Source organism: Salmo salar, chromosome ssa19 (genome assembly GCF_905237065.1).
Source record: "Salmo salar chromosome ssa19, Ssal_v3.1, whole genome shotgun sequence".
Classification (NCBI taxonomy): domain Eukaryota; kingdom Metazoa; phylum Chordata; class Actinopteri; order Salmoniformes; family Salmonidae; genus Salmo; species Salmo salar.
The window spans coordinates 5,895,537-5,920,263 of record NC_059460.1 but is presented as its reverse complement, the minus strand read 5'-3'; the positions used below and the strand labels follow the sequence as shown (position 1 = coordinate 5,920,263).

General features: G+C 41.4%; 1 protein-coding gene across 6 annotated transcripts in view; it reads left to right on the top strand.

Moving 5' to 3' along the window:
• Positions 1 to 1,512: 1,512 nt before the first annotated feature.
• Positions 1,513 to 24,727, top strand: part of nrap (nebulin-related anchoring protein) — a 126,711-nt gene continuing 103,496 nt past the window's right edge. For 2 of the 6 annotated variants that reach the window (XM_014157057.2, XM_014157054.2), the window contains exons 1-12: positions 1,515 to 1,811; positions 2,292 to 2,386; positions 3,325 to 3,406; positions 7,129 to 7,236; positions 9,642 to 9,749; positions 9,955 to 10,050; positions 10,149 to 10,256; positions 10,403 to 10,510; positions 13,975 to 14,082; positions 15,073 to 15,189; positions 16,837 to 16,941; positions 22,789 to 22,896. In XM_014157057.2, coding sequence (XP_014012532.1) covers positions 1,746 to 1,811; positions 2,292 to 2,386; positions 3,325 to 3,406; positions 7,129 to 7,236; positions 9,642 to 9,749; positions 9,955 to 10,050; positions 10,149 to 10,256; positions 10,403 to 10,510; positions 13,975 to 14,082; positions 15,073 to 15,189; positions 16,837 to 16,941; positions 22,789 to 22,896 — 1,209 coding nt within the window. In that variant the 5' untranslated portion in view covers positions 1,515 to 1,745. Of the gene's footprint in view, positions 1,812 to 2,291; positions 2,387 to 3,324; positions 3,407 to 7,128; positions 7,237 to 9,641; positions 9,750 to 9,954; positions 10,051 to 10,148; positions 10,257 to 10,402; positions 10,511 to 13,974; positions 14,083 to 15,072; positions 15,190 to 16,836; positions 16,942 to 22,788; positions 22,897 to 24,727 lie in introns of all 6 variants that reach the window. The other 4 variants (XM_045702007.1, XM_014157056.2, XM_014157059.2 and 1 more) reach the window with 4 other exon arrangements.

Below are 24,727 nucleotides of genomic sequence, written 5' to 3'. Positions count from 1 at the left end.
GAAGAACCACAAACATTGGCATAGACACACACGCACACACACACACACACACACACACACACACACACACACACACACACACACACACACACACACACGGATTAAGTACTGTAGATATTTGGTAGTGGTGGAGTAGGGGCCTGAGGACACACAGTGTGTTGTGAAATCTGTGAAGGTATTGTCATGTTTTTAAAATTGCATAAACTGCCTTAATTTTGCTGGACCCCAGGAAGAGCTTTGGCAACAGTTAATAGGGATCCATAATCAATACAATACAATACCATTTTTAGCAGATGCTATTGCGGGTGGGGCAAAATGCTTGTAAAATCCAGGCGTGAATCCATCTCATCAGGATAAATTTCAGGTTAAATTTCTGAGCTACTGGAGTAAGTTTTTTTTATTTTTGTACTAGAGGTATAAGTTATCAAATCAAAGTAAAATAACATTTGATTGGTCACATACACATGATTAGCAGATGTTGTTGCGGGTGTAGTGAAATGCTTGTGTTTCTAGCTCCAACAGTGCAGTAATATCTAACAAGTAATATCTAACAATTTCACAAACAATACAAACAAATTTAAAGTAAAGGAATGGAATTAAGAATATATACATATTTAGATGAGCAATGTCGGAGCGGCATAGACTAAAATACAGTAGAATAGAATAGAATAGAATACAGTACATACATAATTATTAAAGTGACTAGTGTTCCAATTATTAAAGTGGCCAGTGATTTCAAGTTTATGTATATAGGGCAGCAGCCTCTAAGGTGCTAATGATGGCATTTAACAGTCTGATGGCCTTGAGATATAAGCTGTTTCAGTCTCTCTGTCCCTGCTTTGATGCACCTGTACTGACCTCGCCTTCTGGATGATAGCAGGGTGAACAGGTGGTGGATCGGGTGGTTGTTGTCCTTGATGATCTTTTTGGCCTTCCTATGACATTGGTGATACAGCCCAACAGTATGCTCTCAATTGTGCATCTGTAAAAGTTTGTGAGGGTTTTAGGTGCCAAGCCAAATTTGTTCAGCCTCCTGAGGTTGAAGAGCCGCTGTTGTGCCTTCTTCACCACATTGTCTGTGTGGGTGGACCATTTCAGTTTGTCAGTGATGTGTATGCCGAGGAAGCTTTACACCTCCTCCACTGCGGTCTCGTCGATGTGGATAGGGGGTTGCTCCAGACCCGGACTCGGGCATGGCTAATCATGGAGATCCCTCCAATCTTCACAGAGTTAGGTAAATGTTCTTTTAGTTTAAAGTTGGTGGAGTTGGTGCCTCTAGGGAAATTCAGGCGGATGTTAGAGGGCCTTTTTAATGTTTAGCTTTTTGTGTTTTGTGTCTGCTTTTCATGTATTGTGTAATTGATGTGTATATAGATACTGTATGTACAGTATAATGTAATTGTTGTTTTTTGATGTATTCATGCAGGGCTCATCTGCGAAAGATACTGTGGTCCCAGCATGACTCCCTGATTAAATGAAGGTTAAATAAAAAATACATTTAAAAGGGGGGTGGGTCCTCCTGGGTCCTGGTGTCTTGTAACAGACAGGGTTGATCTGTCTGTCACAATCGAGAGCTAAGTTTATCATTGCCAGAGAGGCACTACTACCAGGGACTGTCTAGGAGATCCTGCCTCTCTTTACTGCTGCCTGGGCTTTTGCTCTCTCTTGGGGCTAATATTCACTTCACTCAAGCTACCTTTTAGTTTTTTTCCTGAGTACTTTGGGTAAGGGGAAAGGTTACGAAGATGCAGTCCTGCGCTAGGTGTGGGTTTGTGGTGTACCCAGCGGAGAAGATCAATTGTATTGATCAGGTAAGAAAGAGTTACTCCCGACTTTACCTCTAGTTGGATTTCAACTTTATATCTGACATGGTATTGTTGTCTTCTTTTTTTAAGCCCATAACCATGTGTGTGAGGTGTATAATTTTGTTTCAAAGTAGACTTGTTTAAGACTACCAAGAAACACTCTGTGACCCTGATTTAGCCTTCTAAAAGGTTAAGGCAAAGAAAGATGATAAATATGTTAAATTCAGACTGCTATTGCTCCTTGATAGTTCATAATGTCAAGTGGCATGGTTTGCGTATTCAAGGACAGTTGAGCAACATTGTGAGCAAGTATATGTTTAAAATCGCAGTCTCTTGGTCTATGATGTCAGACTGATCCATTTAGGTCAATTCAAAGCACTCTTCGCTGTGTTTCTTTACGATAACTTAGATTGGAGTCATAATTCCTAGATCAGAACCCAGGATTTTATGTGTGTAACACACTTGTGTTTTTTCCCCTTCTCTCAGAACTGGCACAAAGCATGCTTTCACTGCGACGTCTGTAAAATGGTGCTCACAGCCAAGAACTTTGTTAGCCACAAGAAGCGGCCATACTGCTCTGTGTAAGTAGAAATGTGTTATTTCACTTTCTTACTGAGGTTCGTTTCTCTGTTTAGGGCATTTATAGGGATAGTTCCCTCCAAAATCAAAGTTTGTTAAGCGTTTTCAAAAGTGGTCTATGAGTCCACATCCCTCGCCATCGGTGTAGATACAGCCCTATGCCTCAATCCCAAATACTTTAAAGTACTATGATTATTGTCATTTGAGTCATTCCACCCCCCAAAAAATTGATTTCAACATTCTGTCATAAAGAGCACATGTTCAACTTTATATAATAAAAAATTACAATTCTAGCCTGTCTATCTATGGGTTAAAGGGTTGACATATGCTTTAACTACTCAGTTTTCCACCACAAAACACCAGTAAATGCCCAAAAAGTATAGAACCAGCTCACCTGCTTTTACATTATGATTTGACTATTTGTTCAATGTATCTTTTGAAAAAATATTTTAATAGGAATAGTTTCTCCATATTAAAATAAGAGTGTAGTTCACGTAAAAGGGTTGGCCTTAAAATGAGGGATAGACATATGTGAATCACTAATCACATTAAATAAATAATCATCTCCAGAAATTACTTTCTCAAAACAACAAAAATAACTAGGGCTTTACAATGATGTTGAGAAATCTTGTGGTTAATCTTGTGCCAAAATGCTTTATTCATATAAAAAATAGGATTTATTGAATTCTCCATGTGGTCTATTTTAAAGGGCACTTAATTTAATGTAACAGGCTTTTAAAATGCAATATTGGTGCACAATATTAAAGTATGCAAAAGGCAGTCATTTTGTTGAACGACCCATTCAGTATCTTTAGCGTTCTGCTCCCATGTCACTGGAATTGTATTTGTAAATGGCTACGAGTATGGACTAAACCAAAAGTGAGATTCTTAAAAATTCTTAAGATGTGTTGATGATGACCTCTCACCTTTAATCCCTCAGACACAATCCAAGAAACAATATGTTCACCAGTGTCTATGAGACCCCCATCAATGCCAAGAAGCAAGCCATTGCCAGCAGTGAGGTGAGTAAGCAACGATGTCACCGTTACTGGGTCTAGACACATCAGGAATCAGGAAGTTGTTTCTTAGACTGTGAATGCAGGACCTTGTATTCTACTTCAACATGGCTATTGACCTTGACATGTGTGTGTCATTATTCTAGAATAGCAGTTTGAAACAGCTCCCCCTCCTCCACTCAAGTGACAGTGGAACTTAGGTGTGCTGGGCTTGAAATTACTCAATGACTCTCACCGCACATTTCACATGAGTTAGTCATTCACTTTAGCCATCATGCATGGTAATGTGGGAGTACGATTACATGAGTACACTGTTGTACACACAGCATGTGGCATTGTGAATAATGATATTCATTCCGATTGTTATGGCTCACGAGTTGATACATAGATAGACATAGATAGACACCATGGATGATGTTGGTTGGGTAATGTAATGGAAGTGTAAAGGACGTCACAATGCTTGCTTAGCAAGTACCGCTTCCTCCCGATTTGGCAAATACCGAGGCTCAAACCCAGGAACTCTGCCTCGCAAACATACGTGAAAGCCCTCCTGAAGCGTCTTACCCAGTCATGCCACTCACTCCACAACAACAGCAACCCCAGCATTGAGCTGAGTGCATAATTGTAAAGGATATCACACCACTTGCTTTGTGAGTACCGCCTCTTCCTGATTTGGCTCATACCGAGGCTGAAAACAAGAACCTCTGCTTCACAAACACACGTGACCACCCTCCTGAAGCATATTACCCAGCTGCACCACCAAAAAGCTAGCTATTCAACAGCGCAAGTGGAGACACTTCAGGCTAAGGAGTGAGTTTCACAGATCCCAATCTGCTACAGAAGCAAGAAAGTGTTTGTCGTAATATTGAAACAACTGCTATCCAGTAATGAAGCTAATTTCAATGTATTGTATTCCCATACTTGACCGAAACCAGAGACAGCAGTATACAGATTATTATTATTTATTTTTTATTATATATATATATATTTTTTTTTATAGTTGATGCATTGTAACCTGTATTCTTGCAGTGAAGGAAGAAATATGTTTTTGACCCACTGGTATCCCTGGCTATCATATTTGATTTAGTAGGGCTCAATGATCCTAAACAATCATTTTGATAGAATTGAGAACGCTTAACCTGCATTCTGCTGTTCTAAACAGAAGGGCTATCTCCTTTATACTGGTGTCCTCTATTTGTTCCAGAAGAAAACAACCAGTTACTAAAAAGAGCGACATGTAGCCACTGCATTTTTCCTGCTGTGGAACTTTCAAAGTGTGGAGGCTACAAATAGTGTGTTCACATGGAGACAACATGATATAGGCAAATATACTGTACATTTATTATGCTTGTAAAAGAGAAATGCAGTTTTCCCCTCTTTATGAAAGAAAGACATTCGTAAGCCTGGTTTTAGGAGAGCTTTGGGCCCATGTTGACAGCATAGGTTTGGAATGGTGTGCATGACTATCTATTTCTGTGGCTGTGACAGAGACACGGCACCCCTTGCTGCCACAGTTTATGTTTCAGGAGGTTAAAATTATACCTTCAGGAAAACAGCCTCTCCTCGCCTCCTCTCCAACACCCTCAGCACTCCACCTGTCCCTGTCTGTCTGTATGTCTGGTCTGGATGTCTGTCTGGCACTCAGTCTCCCTTCAGCTTTTTTTTGCCTTTGTTAGTCATAGAATATTGCCATAGCTAACATTCCTGCTAGCAAGACTATAATGAGTAAAATAAACTCAGCAAAAAAAGAAACGTCATCTCACTGTCAACTGCGTTTATTTTCAGCAAACTTAACATGTGTAAATATTTGTATGAACATAACAAGATTCAACAACTGAGACATAAACTGAACAAGTTCCACAGACACAGTGACTAACAGAAATGGAATAATGTGAACAAAAGGGGGGGGGGGGTCAAAATCAAAAGTAACAGTCAGTATCTGGTGTGGCCACCAGCTGCATTAAGTACTGCAGTGCATCTCCTCCTCATGGACTGCACCAGATTAGCCAGTTCTTGCTGTGAGATGTTACCCCACTCTTCCACCAAGGCACCTGCAAGTTCCCGGACATTTTTGGGAGGAATGGCCCTAGCCCTCACCCTCTGATCCAACAGGTCCCAGACGTGCTCAATGGGATTGAGATCCGGGCTCTTCGCTGGCCATGGCTGAACACTGACATTCCTGTCTTGCAGGAAATCACGCACAGAACAAGCAGTATGGCTGGTGGCATTGTCATGCTGGAGGGTCATGTCAGGATAAGCCTGCAGGAAGGGTACCACATGAGGGAGGAGGATGTCTTCCCTGTAACGCACAGCGTTGAGATTGCCTGCAATGACAACAAGCTCAGTCCGATGATGCTGTGACACACCGCCCCAGACCATGACGGACCCTCCACCTCCAAATCGATCCCGCTCCAGAGTACAGGCCTCGGTGTAACGCTCATTACTTTGACGATAAAAGTGAATCCAACCATAGCCCTGGTGAGATAAAACCGTGACTCGTCAGTGAAGAGCACTTTTGCCAGTCCTGTCTGCCCATTGGCGACGTTGTTGCCGGTGATGTCTGGTGAGGACCTGCCTTACAACAGGCCTACAAGCCCTCAGTCCAGCCTCTCTCAGCCTATTGCGGACAGTCTGAGCACTGATGAAGGGTTTGTGCGTTCCTGGTGTAACTCGGGCAGTTGTTGTTGCCATCCTGTACCTGTCCCACGGGGTGATGTTCGGATGTACCGATCCTGTGCAGGTGTTGTTACACGTGGTCTGCCACTGCGAGGACAATCAGCTGTCCGTCCTGTCTCCCTGTAGCTCTGTCTTAGGCGTCTCACAGTACAGACATTGCAATTTATTGCCCTGGCCACATCTGCAGTCTTCATGCCTCCTTGTAAGCATTTCACTGTGAGGTCTACACCTGTTGTATTCAGCGCATGTGACAAACAAAAGTTGATTTGATTTGCTAACCTCACACCATTACAAATAACAGGGGAGGTTTGTGCATCTTTCTCACTGATAATTATTAATGATTGATTCATGATTATCCATTGTATCACGTTTCAGGTGTGGCCCAGATGCAGACACTGTCAAAGAAACAAAAGTTTATTTCTAAAACAGGGGCAGGCAAACAACAGGTCAAAGGCAGGCAGGGGTCAATAATCCAGAGAGGGTGCAAAGGGTCCAGAATGGCAGGCAGTCTCAGTGTCAGAGCAGGCAGGGGTCAATAATCAAGTAAGGTGGGGTAAGATACCAAACAGCAGGCAGGCTCAGGGCAGGCAGAACGGTCAAAACCGGGAAGGACTAGTAAACAGGAGCAAGAAACAGGCAGGAGCAGGGGAACAAACGCTGGTAGGTTTCACGAACAAAATGAACTGGCAACAGACAAACAGAGAACACCGGTATAAATACACAGGGGATAATGGGGAAGATGAGCGACACCTGGAGGGGGGTGGAGACAAGCACAAAGACAGGTGAAACAGATCAGGGTGTGACACATAGCATCTACATGAATGTACAAGTGTTCAGAAACATATTCTATTCTCACTTACAATAAAATTGACTCCAAAGACAGTATTCACCATTCGGTTCCTTTTGGGCAAAACAAACGCAACCAAAACAAACTGCTTTTGGGAACCACTACCTGAACAGTTAGCTAACTAACTCATTGATCCTGCTTTCTGGAACCGACCCCAATATAATGATAGTTCTTAGTTGATTCTGTGTGCATTGTGATTCAACAGCAGGACTACCAGGCTAAGTTTGAGGAGCAGCAGACCTACTCGTACTCAGGCACCATCACCAACCAGGAGATTGTGAGCGTGTCACACGCCCAAAAAACCATCAGTGATGTGAGTATCTTCCTTATTTGTATAACAAACACAGGGTTGGACCAAGTCTGAAGAGTAGATATAAAACATGATAAAATATAAAAGTGATTCATTTTGTATTGAATTTCAAAAAGGAACATAGGGAAACATAACACTAAAACACATATAATAAAACACAACAGAACAAAATACTTTTGATTAGAGGTTGACCGATTAATCGGAATGGCCGATTAATTAGGGCCGATTTCAAGTTTTCATAACAATAGGAAATCGGTATTTTTGGACACCGATTTGGCCGATTTTTAAAATTTTTTTTATTTTTTTTACACCTTTATTTAACTAGTCAAGTCAGTTAAGAACACATTCTTATTTTCAATGATGGCCTCGGAACGGTGGGTTAACTGCCTTGTTCAGGGGCAGAACGACAGATTTTTACCTTGTCAGCTCGGGGATTCAATCTTGAAACCTTATGGTTAACTAGTCCAACGCTCTAACCACCTGCTTTACATTGCACTCCACGAGGAGCCTGCCTGTTACGCGAATGCAGTAAGAAGCCAAGGTAAGTTGCTAGCTAGCATTAAACTTATCTTATAAAAAACAATCAATCAATCATAATCACTAGTTAACTACACATGGTTGATGATATTACTAGTTTATCTAGCCTGTCCTGCGTTGCATATAATCGCTTAGGTACACGTTGCTCCAACGTGTACCTAACCATAAACATCAATGCCTTTCTTAAAATCAATACACAGAAGTATATATTTTTAAACCTGCATATTTAGCTAAAAGAAATCCAGGTTAGCAGGCAATATTAACCAGGTGAAATTGTGTCACTTCTCTTGCGTTCATTGTATGCAGAGTCAGGGTATATGCAAAAGTTTGGGCCGCCTGGCTCGTTGCGAACTAATTTGCCAGAATTTTACGTAATTATGACATAACATTGAAGGGTGTGCAATGTAACAGGAATATTTAGACTTATGGATGCCACCCGTTAGATGAAATACGGAACGGTTCCGTATTTCACTGAAAGAATAAACGTGATAGTTTCCGGATTCTACCATATTAATGACCTAAGGCTCGTATTTCTGTGTGTTATTATGTTATAATTAAGTCTATGATTTGATAGAGCAGCCTGACTGAGCGATGGTAGGCACCAGCAGGCTCGTAAGCATTCATTCAAACAGCACTTTCGTGTGTTTTGCCAGCAGCTCTTCGCTGTGCTTCAAGCATCGCGCTGTTTATGACTTCAAGCCTATCAACTCCGGAGATTAGGCTGGTGTAACCCATGTGAAATGGCTAGCTAGTTAGCGGGGCACGTGCTAATAGCGTTTCAAACGTCACTTGCTCTGCATGGGTAACGCTGCTTCGAGGGTGGCTGTTGTCGATGTGTTCCTGGTTCGAGCCCAGGTAGGAGCGAGGAGAGGGACGGAAGCTATACTATAAGAACATCCAATAGTCAAAGGTATATGAAATACAAATGGTATAGAGAGAAATAGTCCTATAATTCATATAATAACTACAACCTAAAACTTCTTACCTGGGAATATTGAAGACTCATGTTAAAAGGAACCACCAGCTTTCATATGTTCTCATGTTCTGAGCAAGGAACTTAACCTTTAAACGTTAGCTTTCTTACATGGCACATATTGCACTTTTACTTCTTCTCCAAAACATAGTTTTTGCATTATTTAAACCAAATTGAACATGTTTCATTATTTATTTGAGGCTAAATTGATTTTATTGATGTATTATATTAAGTTAAAATAAGTGTTCATTCAGTATTGTTGTAATTGTCATTATTACAAAGACATTTTTTTTAATCGGCCGATTAATCGGCATCGTTTTTTTTTGGGCCCTCCAATAACCGGTATCGGCGTTGAAAAATCATAATCGGCCGACCTCTACTTTTGATGTACATTAAATTGTCTAAAATGGCCCCCGTGATTACTAAAAATGTAGTACAACTGCATTTGCCCTCCTATTAAACAAACTAAACATTTAAAGATTTTGCAATACAATGCAGGTACAGATGTACAGGTAGGTGCTAAATATAGATGAGTACAATATGTATTCGATCGTAAGTGGAGTACAAAAGGGGACATGAAGAAAAATTGGCACAATTACCTCTGTGGCTGACACCTCCCATATTCTACATGCTAAGACTGGAGGCTCCCTGGCCAGTGATGTAAGCACAGAACAACCAACCAACATGAAAACAACCCCCAGACAAACCTACACATACCTTTATCATAGTTATACACACACACACATACCCCCACCCTGTCAAATTTGCCAATTTCAAATGGTTCAAAATTACACAGATAACACGTAGTTATGGCATAAGAAACGTTCCTGTTATTCAGTAGTGGTCTGACCGTGTTTGTGTCATAAAGTTTGGGGACATACTTTCTCCTTGATGACAGGTCAAATACACTGAGGAATATGAGCAGAGTAAAGGAAAAGGCAGCTTATCCACCATGATCACACCAGAATACCAGATTTCCAAGAAAGCAAATACCTTGCCCATCAGCGTAAGTGCAACTGCCAACAGAGCTCCCTCTATAGGGGCAGAACAGTACTTCGGGAGGCGGGTAGTGTTACCATAAAATAACGAGTTGATTTCAGCTCATGACATTAGCTGTAATTATTATAAATGTTATTATTTCAGTGTTATAGCGTGTTATGAGGGGGCAAATAATATGTTAACATTTTTGGTTTTGTTTCTCTGTTATTCAGGTGGAGTACAATAAAGGAGAGGAGAAAGTGTCAAAATATACCTCCGTAGCCAAAACCCCTGAAGTGCTTCTGGCCAAAAGCCAAGGACAGATCAAGGCATTTATTACAAACCCTACTCAATTTGATTTATGCTTTCCTCCAAATGCAATTATGTCACTTTTCGTGTGTCCATGACGTAGTATTTTCCCTCCCAGTATGTCTACACTGAAGAGTATGAACAGCAGTTGGGTAAAGGCAGTTTCCCCGCCCATCTCACTCCTGGCTACCAAGTTTCAAAGAAAGCCACAGAGATGGCCAGTGGTGTGAGTAGAGGACATACACACACACACACACACACACACACACACACACACACACACACACACACACACACACACACACACACACACACACACGCAAAGTCATACGCGTACAGTACACTAATGTTGACACTGTGATCATATCTTAGGTGAAGTACCGTCAGATGTATGAGCAGGAGATGAAGGGAAAGGCCACCTCAGATGCTGGGGCAGCAGAATTCGCTTTTGCCAGAGAAAATGCTGGGAACTTCAGCCAGGTGAAAACAACTGGGTCCTTTGACCCAGAAAATAGTTTCTGCTGTCTAAAGATACTGGTCCTGTCCAGGCAAAACCCTACCTCCTTGGCACTTACTGTATGCCGATCAATTATGTTGTAGCTCTACCTTGTCCCCTGATAGGGGAAGTTTTGCCATATTGCTCTACAGTATATGCTTTATCTGACATTTTGCAGTTTCATGAGGTTTGGAGATAGAAATGTAACATTTTAGAGTACTTAAGCATAGAATACATTGCACGTTGGGGGGATTTCACACCTAGCCGAGCTATTAGACTATCCTTTTATAAATGAATATATTTGTAGGGGTTGATGCATTTTTCATTAGGGAAAATCTGGTCTGTGATATTGAGTTAGAAATGTAAAACCTTAGAGAGAAAAATATATATCTGTTCTTAATTTATGGCTGTCACGTCTGTTCAAATGATCGGACCAAAGAGCAGCATGTTTGTAGTTCCACATCTTTATTAACCGTGAAACTAAATGCAATACATCAAACACTTGAAACAACAAAACAACAAACCGTGACACAGAGAGGAAAACACACTACTCAAAAATTAACAACCCACAAAACCAAAAGGAAAAACCCCCTACATAAATATGATCTCCAATTAGAGACAACGAGAACCGGCTGCCTCTAATTGGAGATCATCCCAATAACCCCAACATAGAAATATAAATCTAGAAAACCCACATAGAAACAGAAAACAAGAAAACCACCCAAAACACCCCCTGTCACGCCCTGACCACTCTACTGTAGAAAATTACCTCTTACAAGGGTCAGGACGTGACAATGGCGTGGTTTCTTTTTAGCCAGATGTTGAATAAAGATGCAGACAAATTAATTAATACATGGAGGATAAGAGAAATAATAGCGTACTGTCTGTAGTCATAAAAACAATTAGGCTAAATAAATTGATATTATTTTGTTGGGTAACCGATCGGCTCTCGGAACTAATTAAGAGGCGGCTTCTAACTTCAATATAATCATTCATTCAGAAGGTTAAACCCATAGGTGTTAGGCCTGCAGTAAATTAAATTAGATTACCAGGTTCATTTTTCATTAGGTTATAATAATTCATGCATTCTGGGAATGTTATAAAGTCCAAAAGTTATGGGTGGAGTTAGAAATTTGGCTGTCAGAAGTATTAAAATCAACCAATGTCAGCCTTTAAATGCTTCATTATCCAAATATTGAATGTGAGTGTGGGCGACGGAGAAAAACAAAATGGTGCAGTTTGAGGCAATGTGGCAGAGAGTGATGCGGGTGTTGGAGATGGGCGTGTGAGCAGGTGGATCTGGGCAGGTGTGATGTAGTTGTCGTTTGTTTATGTATGTTTTATATTGTCTAAAAATATAAAATAAATTCCTACAAAAAAATAGGGAAAAATGAAAAGCTTGCAACACACATCTGATTATTCATTATGAATAGGATTGATTTCATTTACATTCTTCATTGTAACCACAATGTCACAAATAATTGGTCACACACAACATGAGCAGTTTAACTTGGTCAAAACAATAAAAACATTTCTTGATTTTGATCCAAAGCCACGAATGAGTGAGTCACTCAACTTAATGCTGACACATCCTCGCTGGACTCTTTCATTACGTTTCTTCTTCACATCAGCAAAGAAGGACTCAGTGTTTCAGAAACTCACTTTATATAGAGGGGCTATCGCTCTTTCACACTTTGGTAAATAAAGCCAGTTTGTTATTTAGAATTATTTCTTTCTGTTTTTAGAGGGAGAGAAAGCAAAAGCCTCCTGTGCCTATTTTTCAAAAATCCTCAGTCCACATGTCAAGTGTAATTGCGCCATTGTATTTACACAAGTTCTCTCTCTACTCTGGGACCACTGCTAGCAAAAAAAAATGTTTTTGCCTGATGCAGGACTCTATTGTCAGAGAAGAGAGACTCTCGGACTGAAACATTCACACCTCCATTAATTTACGAAAAGATAATAATTTTGTGCCACAGTCTAGACTACCGATAGATCAGCGTTCTAACTCCCCCTTGTGATAGAGTGGTGCAATGAGAGAATGACATAATTTACCACAATCTGACACCATCTACCACAAATGGTTATGGCACAAGTTCAAAACTTTTAAAGGACAAACCACTGTACATCCAATCCTCGCAGATCAGTGTGCGAAGTGGAAGGACCAATGAGGAATTTGATTTTGTATTGCCATTCCTACTCCCCCTTACATTTTTCAGCAGGGGATTCCAGCAGGGGATTGATAAGGCCATACAATTATTATTAACGGATTACATTTTTTTTAAAGGTGAGGCGAGCGAGCAAATTGTATATATATTTTTAAGTAGACCCTCTTGTTAAGAATACTATAGCCACCTTAGTTCAACACCTAGCGACCTAGCCTCTTGGCGAGGATGTTCAGCCAATATCTGAGAGGAAGTTGTGTATCTGTTAACTGGAAGCTTAAGTACATTATTTTTGCAATAATAATACCATTTTTCAATACAACGTTACCATTTTTCTGATGTATTTTTTTTCTTTCTCAGAAAAGTTAAGAAGGAGACCTATTAAACGTTCAATTACATTTGAAATGTGTAATTGATTATAGGGCTGCAAGTTAAATTCTACTGGTAGTGGTTTCATTGATAAATAAAACTACTAAAGAGGACTGATAGTTGTTTAACTTTACAATGCCTCTCAGAAAGACAACAACCCACAACACTCTTCCAGATGTGCTCTTCAATTGGTATAAATTGGTCTAGCTCCAAACTTATGTGGAAAAGTAGTTTTTCAGTTGAAACATCCAACACAAATTGTCCTTACAATGAGTAGCCCGATATCTGATATCTTCACAGACATGGTTGTTGTACTGTTTCAGATTCTTTAATGCCTTAGAGATGCCTAAATCTTTTAACTTCCAGTTGTTTTCACTTTCCAACCAAGCTTTCCCCATATCCCATAGTCTTTTTGTATTTAATCAAAATTCTTCAGATTGTAGTTGTCACTATTTTATATGATTTTATGTATGCAAAAGTAGGTGTAACCCATCGGCTCTGAAGTGGGTGAAACAGAGCTGGATGATGCTGGTACCTAGCTAGACAGAACATTTTCTCTTGCCTGTCAAAATGATTGCTATGCACATAATGCTTTGGAATTAGGATTACGCATTGGTGTCCATATGTCAGACAGTGACATGAGTTTAGAATACTAGGTGAGATTGACGGTAGTGTGTGTGTATTTATACCCTTATATCATTTGCTGAATTGTTGTAGCACTGTACATATTATATGCTAACAATAGGGTGTGCAGACGTTTCCAGCCCAACACAACAATACTCAATTCAACTAATCAAGGTCTTATGAATCAAATGTGTTTGTTAGACCAGAACAAAATTCTGCCATACTCTGTAGCCCTGTTCCCATTTTATCTGTAGTATTAACTGTGTGCTGATGTGTGTTCCTCCTTGCAGATTGCCTACACTGAAGAGTACGAGCAGCAGAGAGGGAAGGGCAGTTTCCCAGCCATGATCACTCCTGCCTACCAGCTTGCCAAGAAAGCCCAGGCCCACGCCAGTGATGTGAGTAGTGTCCCTGCTGAACAAGTATGCTCCTCCCCTTTAGGGAGGGGTGTGTGCTGTACAAAGGGGTATTGTGGGTAGATTTATTGAGGTTTAACTCCTCCCCTTTAGGGGTGTCTGTTGCACAAAGGGGTATTGTGGGTAGATTTATTGAGGTTTAACTCCTCCGCTTTAGGGGTTTCTGCTGCACAATGTTGTATTGTGAGTGAGTTTATTGGGGTTTCACCCCCACAATACAACTTTGTGCAGCAGACACCCTTAGAGCGAAGGAGCATACGTTGGGGTATGTGGGTGAATTCATTTTCAATAAGGAAACACAATTGACAGGCAGTCTGATATCTATCTCATTTTGGAGCTGTATAGTCACTATGGACTGGACAATATATTGAGGAATCTAGTAAAGAGAGAGGATAGATCCCTCCTTCTATTCTTGAAGTAATCACTGATATGCCATGACTGTATTTGTGAAAACTATGTACTTCAGTGGTTCTGTGATTACTTCAATGAAGGGAGAAAGGAAAGATGCATTTCAAACACACAGGTCCAGGGATTCTCAAAACTCACAAAAAGTAGGCATTTCACTAAGGTCTGCACCTGTTGTATTCGGCGCATGTGACAAATACAATTTGATTTGATTTGATCACATTCATCCGTCACCTTATCTGGTGCTGCCGGGCGGAATTTCAGGTCATGGTCACAGGGATAAGTAGCGTTCCCCGTGACTCTCACCAATAATCCTGTGCTGTCATGTTCCAAACTCTCCACAGACCAAATTAGACTGTGTGTGTGTGTGTGATTGAGAGAGCATGCACGCATGTGTGTGTTTCACAGTTGTGTGTGCCTGTGTGTTTGTTGCCGATTGTGTACACCATGTATAAAGATGCGCTCATAGACAAGTTATGCAATCTGACAGATGGGAATGTGTGACCTAGGATTCTTCTGCTCTTTTTTAATCTTTGTCTGCTTCTCTTTCCATTTTTAACCCCCCAGCTGAAATACAAGAAGGACCTGAATAAGATGAAGGGCTCATCTCACTTCCACAACCTGACCAGTGAGGACAACCTGGCCCTGAAGAGCGCCCGCAAAATCAACAAGATCGTCAGCGAGGTGAGATAGACCTGAGAAATGAGAGCAAAAAATTGGGGCAAAAAGATGGAAAGGTTGTGGGCAGAGGTGGGCCCAAGTAATTTCTTTACAAGTTACAAGTAAGTCTCAAGTCTTAGCACTCAAGTCCCAAGTCAAGACAGGCAAGTCCGAGTCAAGTCTCAAGTCATAAACTTTGAGTTTCGAGTCCTAAACAAGTCATAATGTGCTCTTCACCAAATGTAATACCATTTCAGATTTTTAACAAGAGTAATAGTTAGTGTATTACATTTACGCAAATCATGAATGCTTTAAAATATATATATTTATTACTTTCCAAATAAACATTATATTTCCATGGAAATACATGGGTAGCCATGAGAAAGACCCCCGCTATGGGGCGCAATCGGGTGATGTAGGCTTGTACACAATCGCCCAACCTTCTCTCTCACACACTCTGTGTGGTTACAGTAGGCTAACGTATGTCAATGGTTTTAGGAACAGCAGTAACATCAGGCAGGATTTAGGCTACCAACTGCCTAGCCAGTTGTAGCTCAATCTTGGGTGCAATGATCACGTTCCCGCACTGACTGACAGTGTGGAGGCTTGTTGACTTAATGTTATGTTAGCCTACACGCTACACAAGCAAAGTTATTTAATATAGCTGTCGGCTATATTAGCCACGACTTACCGTACTTTGTGCAGCCTCAAATGTCGAACAAAGGTGGAAGTTGTTGCGCCTCCGTCTGTCATTTTCTTCCGGCATCTTTTGCAAGTTGCAATCCGTTTTTGTTGAGTACAGCGTAGTCTTTATATTTGAAAATAATAATTTTGGGTATCATCTTTCCAAGGGCTCCGACTGAATTCACCTACCGACGTTCCTCTGCACTGCCACGCACAACTTTATCTCAGCTGGCACAATTTGATTGGCTGCCGTCCAATTCAAGCTGTAATCCGTTAAATGAAGAGCTGATGAGCTGCACACTTTTTTTTAATAGCATCATTTTTAATATTTGGGCTTGGGAAGGGTATCAAGTCAGTTCGAGTTAAAAGGCTCAAGTCCAAGTTAAGTCACGAGTCATTGGTGTCAAAGTCAAAGTTGAGTTGCAAGTCATCATATTTGTGACTTGAGTCTGACTCGAGTCCAAGTTATGTGACTCTAGTCCACACCTCTGGTTGTGGGTATATAAATGTAGTGCACACCACAAACAATGAAGATAAAAAAGAAACAGAAGAGGACAAAATCATAACAAAAGTCCACTTATTTGCATTGCCATGTTCCACAGTCATTTACATAGTGTCCCAAATGTTATGTCCGCTCGGCCCTATGGACTTAACTTAGCTCCATGGGCAGGCAAAGGTTAGCTAATTCTATTTGTCTTTGAGCACGTTGATAAATGCAACACGTTAGTTGGAGCATCTATTCTGAACCATTTCTCCTCTTACAAATCATCTCGACAAATTCTTCTGTGGAGGTCAATGGTCAGGAAAGTATCTGCAGGTGGCAGATTCATACAGAGTGACATCATCCATACACATCATCCTTAGAGGTTAAGCTTAGGACGTCAGGATCGAGCTCAGAGACACATTTGGGATTCAAGTTTGCCTAATTGTCTGTTTGACTGTGATGGAACACCTATTGTAATGTGTGCTCTGTTTTCTCCCTGGCAGGTTGAGTACAAGAAGGACCTTGAGAACACTAAAGGCCACAGCATCAACTACTGTGAGACGCCCCAGTACAAGAATGCATCCAAGGCTGCCAAGTTCAGCAGTGATGTGAGGAATACATGAGCAACACGGCAGATGCATGTGCAAAGATGCTTTTCATATGGTGTTGCTACTATATTAGTTTAAGCACTAGCTAAGCATTGCCAAAGTGTCATAGTTTAAGATTTAAACACAAAAATAGATTGGTGAGTATGGAGTATGGGGAATGAGTATGTAATAGATGCTAGAATGGTTTGTAAATGGAAACATATAACCAAATACTCTAAATAGCAGATGTGAGCTAGATGTGAGCTAGTTAGCACTAGTAACCATCGTGGGTGATGTCATCCTCCCTGAGACCTGAAGTAGTGTCGTCCTTGCCCAACCAAGACCATGGTTTTGTTAGTGGTAGGCACGCTAGCTTTGGGAGCACAACGTGTCATTGTGGTGGTTCTGCCGGAAAGGCACGGAACTCATACATCTCAAATATTTTCATTTTACCCTTATTTTACAAGGTAAGTTGACTGAGAACACATTCTCATTTACAGCAATGACCTGGGGAACAGGGGAGGATGAATGAGCCTTTTGGAAGCTGGGGATGATTAGGTGGCCATGATGGTATGAGGGTAGGGCTGTGGCGGTCACAACATTTTGTCAGCCGGTGATTGTCAAGCAAATAACTGCCGGTCTCACGGTAATTGACCATTAATTAACATAAACACATTTAGCATCTTCTAGTTCCATGCATAGCCTAAAAGCCACTGATGCAGACCTTTAGAACATCTACATTTTAAAAACGCTAATAAATACATGTAGTATAGTGATCTACACCTTCACAATTGTAACGGCTGTCGTGGTGAATGGATGACCAAAACGCAGACGGGATGTGAATGCTCATCTTTCTATTTAATTAGAATAAAATGAACACCAAAAAACAAGCAACAATAGACCGACAGGAACAGTTAGCAGGCGAACATAAAGCAGTGCTAAAACAACAACCCACAAACCCCAGGTGAAAAACACACTCCTAATATATGACTCCCAATCAGGAACAACGATATCCAGCTGTTCCTGATCAGGAGTCACAAGACTAACACAGAAACAGACTAGAAAACACATACAGACTTCCTCTGCCACGTCCTGACCAAAATACTACACAACTACTCCCTCTGCTGCTCAGGACGTGACAACAATAAATCCATTATTTATTTTAGACGGGTCTAAAGAAACATGATATGAAGAAAATATAGTCTATTTCAGAAAAACAGAATAGCATACTCTGAGTTGTCCTTATGTTAGGCCCAAAACTGGCTATGCCACATGGAATACAATTTAACATAGCTGAATAAAATAGAAAGGATTTTCTCCAAACGATTTGAGGGAGTGCGCACATGCGGTTCTTCTGTAATGAGTGGTTAACAAAGAAACAGCCACTCCTATATGCTTATTTTAGAGTTATGTATGTAACTTTAGTTGTGATAAAAATGTTGGGCTATATGTTTTGATATGTAATACATTCTAAGGCTGCATGATGTGACTCTAATAATGATTACAAAAATGTTGCATGAAAGGCATTAGCTCTGCTTAGTTTTTTTGCACAGGCTGTACACACTTCATCAGTCTCTCATTCACAATTTGACAAGCACTTGATAATGCCTTGAATGTCCCAGCTGCATCCCCTTTGTGAGGCCGTTATGCCCCCTAAAAAAAATCCATGCCTTTTGCGCCCAGTGGACGTTGTGCCCTTGGGCTGAGTATAATAATTATAATTCCCTTCTCCCAGCTGCTGAAGCTCCTCTCACTCACATGACTCTCTTTCACGTGATTGGGTCTTTCTCGCATGCTACAAGTAAAGACAGACACATTGGAGACAACTGTGTGCGTACTTATCCAATTCCGAGGCGCATATTGAAGATATTGGAAGAACTGTCCACGTTGAATATTCATCAGCCAATTTTTCAGCCAATCATCGTCAGATGATTAGGCCTAACGAACTGCAAAAGCACTAGCCTATGTCAATCTACTATCCCCTATAGTACAAAAGTTGACCTATTCTGTGCAAGAAATATACAGTGCATTCAGACCCCTTGACTTTTTACACATTTTGTTACGTTACTGCCTTATTCTAAAAATGTTTTAAAAAATCCCTCATCAGTCTACACACAATACCCCATAATGACAAAGGAAAAAGGTTTTTAGACATTTTTGCAAATCTTTGAAAAATTAAAAATGGAAATATCACATTAACATCAAGTATTCAGACCCTTTACTCAGTACTTTGCTGAAGCAACTTTGGCAGTGATTACAGCCTCGAGTCTTCTTGGATATGACGCTACAAGCTTGGCACACCTGTATTTGGGGAGGTTCTCCCATTCTTCTCTGCAGATCCTCTCAAGCTCTGTCAGGTTGGACAGGGAGCGTCGCTGCACAGCTACTTTCATGTCTCTCCAGAGATGTTCGATCGGTTTCAAGTCCGGGCTCTGGCTGGGCCACTCAAGCACATTCAGAGACTTGTCTTGAAGCCACTCCTGCATTGTCTTGTCTGTGTGGTTAGGGTCGTTGTCCTGTTGGAAGGTGAGCCTTTACCCCAATCTGAGGTCCTGAGTGCTCTGGAGCAGGTTTTCATCAAGGATATCTTTGTACTATCCTCCATTCATCCTTCCATAATAAATACAAACAACATAGAAATAAACTACACTTCTCCAGAGCGACTTATAGTGAGTGCATACATTTCTTCATACTGTAATCGAACCCATAACCCTGGCGTTGCAAGCGCCATGCTCTGCCAATAGAGTCAAATGGGACTATTTGAAAATGACCGGTACTTAATGACAGGGTGTGCCTTGTTACAATTGTTCTCAGCTATTAGGTCTTAGCCTATTTATTAACCCTGGTATTACATGTTGATTCGATGTTAGAGGCACCTTGTAGTGACATGTAACAAGGTTAGAGTTTGGTTCGACTTATTAACATGGTAATTCACAGGTGACTTTCAAACATGGAATTACAAAACATTACTTACATAGTGGAACAAGATTTTTTATTAGACATGTGGAATAACCTTCAGCAAGTGGATGTGTAATTACATATTCTTTTTTCCAATTGTGTAACAACTGATAGCGCTTATTGTGTAACAACTGATAGCGCAACCATAATACCATGTAATTTCATGGTAACACCTATGTAACTACTATGTTGTTACTGTGTAGTTATAGTATTAAGGGCAATTTAATGTAGAAAGCGTTACATCATATTCCCCAGAAATTATTTAAATTAAAATAGGAATATAGAGCCAAGTGAAGTATGCAGTATGGAATATATATTATTGATCCCCACATGCACTTATGTAAGATTTTACATAAAGCTTTGGAGCTGGCAGTGATCTGACCGACAGAAGAAAAAAAAAACAGAACACTTCAACTATAATAACATTCTCAGTAATGGTTGTTTATCTACCTTAATGCACCGACTAATTTGCTCTGGATAAGAGCGTCTGCTAAACGACCCACATTTTTTCGTAAAAGTTAAAACTTGCAGAGCACACTGGGTATTATTCTAATGAGCTCCGCAGCAATACCAAATTTGGTCAGTCTGGACTGGACCAATTCTGAACCAATCATAGACGTCTACGTTTCACATGTTTGGATTGCACCGTACAGTATATCATAATACAGTAAGTAGAGCACAGAGCATTAGTGTACACTAAAGTTTAGTTCAGTAGAGTAGAGTACAATGCTCTACTTACTTTACTGTGCTATCCAAATTTGTGAAACATAGATGTCTATGGTTGGACCAAATCAAGGCTGGACCGGAACAAATCTGAACCAATTATAGATGTCTCTTGTAACCGAAAATAGCTTCTGGACATCAGGACTGCGATTACTCACCACGGACTGGCAGAATCCTTTTTTTCCTTTAACGAGTCTGACGAGCCCGACGCGAACGATACACTGCTTTCTCAGGAACAGGCCCAGATCCCCGTGATTTGCGTGAAGAGGAGGCGGAGGAAAAGGGGCCAAATGGCAGGCTGCCTTCTGTGAATTCGTAAGCAATCGAATAAACCCCCACTTCCTTCCGTTCTGTTAGCAAACATGCAATCTTTAGAGAATAAAATAGAAGACCTACATGCAACATTAAACTACCAACGGGACATTCAAAATTGTAATATCTTATGCTTCACGGAGTCGTGGCTGAACAACGACACTATCAACATACAGCTGGCTGGTTATACGCTGTACTGGCAGGATAGAACAGCGGCGTCTGGTGAGTCTGGGGGCAGCAGGCTGTGTATTTTTGTAAATAACGGCTGGTGCACGATATATAAGGAAGTCTTGAGTTATTGCTCGCCTGAGGTAGAGTATCTCATGATAAGCTGTAGACCACACTATCTACCTAGAGAGTTTTCATCTGTATTTTTTGTAGCTGTTTACATACCACCACAGTCAGAGGCTGGTACTAAGATAGCATTGAATGAGCTGTATTCTGCCATAAGCAAACAAGAAAGCGCTCACCCAGAGGCGGCGCTCCTAGTAGCCAGGGACTTTAATGCAGGCAAACTTAAATCTGTTTTACCAAAATTCTATCAGCATGTTAAATGTGCAAACAGAGGAAATAAAATTCTGGACCACCTTTACTCCACACACAGAGACTCATACAAAGCTCTCCTTCGCCCTTCGCAAATCTAACAACACATCCGCCACGCTGATATTCAACACAGGCGCCCCTCAGGGGTGCGTGTTCAGCCCCCTCCTGTACTCCCTGTTCACTCATGACTGCATGGCCAGGCACGACTCCAACACCATCATTTACTTTGCCGATGACACAACAGTGATCACCGACAACGACGAGACAGCCTATAGAGAGGAGGTCAGAGACCTGGCCATTTGGTGCCAGGACAACAACCTCTCCCTCAATGTGACCAAGACTAAGGAGATGATTGTGGACTACAGGAAAAAGAGGACCGAGCACACCCCCATTCTCATCGACGAGGCTGCAGTGGAGCAGGTTGAGAGCTTCAAGTTCCTTGGTGTCCACATCACCAACAAACTAACATGGTCCAAGCACACCAAGATAGTCGTGAAGAGGGCACGACAAAGCCTATTCCCCCTCAGGAAACTAAAATGATTTGGCATGGGTCCTCAGATCCTCAAAAGATTCTACAGGTGCAACATCGGCCTCCGACCGCAAGGCACTACAGAGGGTAGAGCGAATGGCCAAGTACATCACTGGGAGGAAGCTCACTGCCAACCAGGCAGTGTCAGAGGAAGGTCCTAAAAATGGTCAAATACTCCAGCCACCCTAGTCATAGACTGTTCTCTCTGCTAAAGCATGGCAAGCGATACCGTAGCGCCAAGTCTAGGTCTAAGAGGCTTCTACAACAGCTTTTACCCCCAAGCCATAAGACTCCTCAACACCTAATCAAATGGCCAGCCAGACTATTTGCATTGCCCCCCCCCCATTTTACACCGCTGCTACTCTCTGTTGTTATCATCTATGCAGTCACTTTAATAACTGTGCCCACATGTACATATTTCCTCAACTAACTGGTGCCCCTGCACATTGACTCTGTACTTTTCTGTATTTTACTGCTGCTCATTAATTATGTGTTACTTTTATTTCTTATTCTTATCCATATATATATATATATATATACAATATACATTTTAACTGCATTGTTGGTTAGGGGCTTGTAAGTAAGCATTTAACTGTAAGGTCTACACCTGTTGTATTCGGCGCATGTGACTAACAAAATATGATTTGATTTGTATGGACTTCTGTGGACGTTGAAATCAATGCCGGTCCGGACCAAAAATAAAAATAAAAAAACCCGCTGGTCCGGACAGAAAATAAAGACGTTCATGGATGTCGCCCTATACTCAGTGGGGTGAAAGAGTGACATTTTATATTTTCCTACAGAACAAGTACAAGGAGAAGTATACCAACCACATGAAAGGGCACTATGAAGGCTCTGAGATGGACAAGAATGCTCTGCACGCTATGAACGTCAGAAAGCTGGCAAGCAATGTAAGACTTTCTTTGTTTTTACTCTGAACTAATACACTACATGACCAAAAGTATGTGGACACCTGCTCGTCGAACATCTCATTCCAAAATCATGGGTATTAATATGAAGTTGGTCCCCCCTTTGCTACTATAACAGCGTACATGCTTCTGGGAAGGCTTTCCACTGGATGTTGGAACTTTACTGCAGAGACTTACTTCTATTTAGCCACAAGAGCATTAGTGAGCTCGGGCACTGATGTTGGGCGATTAGGCCTTGCAATTCATCCCAAAGCTGTTCGATGGGGTTGAGGTATTTCTATTTGTATTTATTGTGGATCCCCATTAGCTGTTGCCAAGGCAGCAGCTAGTCTTCCTGGGGTCTGGAAAAGTTAAGGTAGATATACAATTTAAAAAATATTACAATACATTCATTTCAGAATTCACAACACACTAAGTGTGCGCTCTCAGGCCCCTACTCCACAAGCACATATCTACAACACAAAATCGATGTGTACTTGTGTATATAGTGCGTATGTTATCGTGTGTGTATGCATGTTTCTGTGCCTATGTTTGTGTTGCTTTACAGTCTCCACTGTTCCATAAGGGGTATTTTTATCGGTTTTAAAATCTGATTCGACTGCTTGCATCAATTACCTGATGTGGAATAGAGTTCCATGTACTCATAGCTCTCTGTAGTACTGTGCGCCTCCCATAGTCTGTTCTGGAGTTGGGGACTGTGAAGAGACCTCTGGTGGACACGTCTTGTGGGGTATGCATGGGTGTCTGAGCTGTGTGCTAGTATTTTAGACGGACAGCTCAGTGCATTAAACATGTCAATATCTCTCATAAATACATGTTGTGATGAAGTCAATCTCTCCTACACTTTGAGCCAGGAGAGATTGACATGCATATTATTAATGTTTGATCTCTGTGTACATCCAAGGGTCAGCCGTGCTGCCCTTTTCTGAATTTTCCTAAGTCCCTCTTTGTGGCACCTGACCACACGACTGAACAGTAGTTCAGGTATGGCAAAACTAGAGCCTGTAGGAACTGCCTTGTTGATAGTGCTGTTAAGACTGCAGAGCAGCGCTTTATTATGGACAGACTTCTCCCCATCTTAGCTACTGTTGTATCAATTGGTTTTGACCATGACAGTTTACAATCCAGGGTTACTCCAAGCAGTTTAGTCACCTCAACTTGCTCAATTTCCACATTACTTATTAGAATATTTAGTTGAGGTTTAGGGTTTAGGGAGTGATGCCAACTGTAAAGGTCAGGGCTCTGTGTATGCCGGTCAAGTTCTTCCACACCGATCTCAACAAACCATTTATGTACGGACCTCGCTTTGTGCATGGTGGCATTGTCATGCTGAAAAAGGAAAGGGCCTCCCCCAAAGTTGGAAGCACAGAATCGTCTAGAATGTCATTAGAAGGATTACTTTATCCTATCCCAGGTATTCCTTAAAGAGGTGGGGTTTCAGGTGTCTCCGGAAGGTGGTGATTGACTCCGCTGTCCTGGCGTCGTGAGGGAGCTTGTTCCACCATTGGGGTGCCAGAGCAGTGAACAGTTTTGACTGGGCTGAGCGGGAACTGTGCTTCCGCAGAGGTAGGGGGGCCAGCAGGCCAGAGGTGGATGAATGCAGTGCCCTTGTTTGGGTGTAGGGACTGATCAATGCCTGAAGGTACGGAGGTGCCGTTCTCCTCACAGCTCCGTAGGCAAGCACCATGGTCTTCTAGCAGATGCGAGCTTCAACTGGAAGCCAGTGGAGTGTTCGGAGGAGCGGGGTGACGTGAGAGAACTTGGGAAGGTTGAACACCAGTCGGGCTGCGGCGTTCTGGATGAGTTGTAGGGG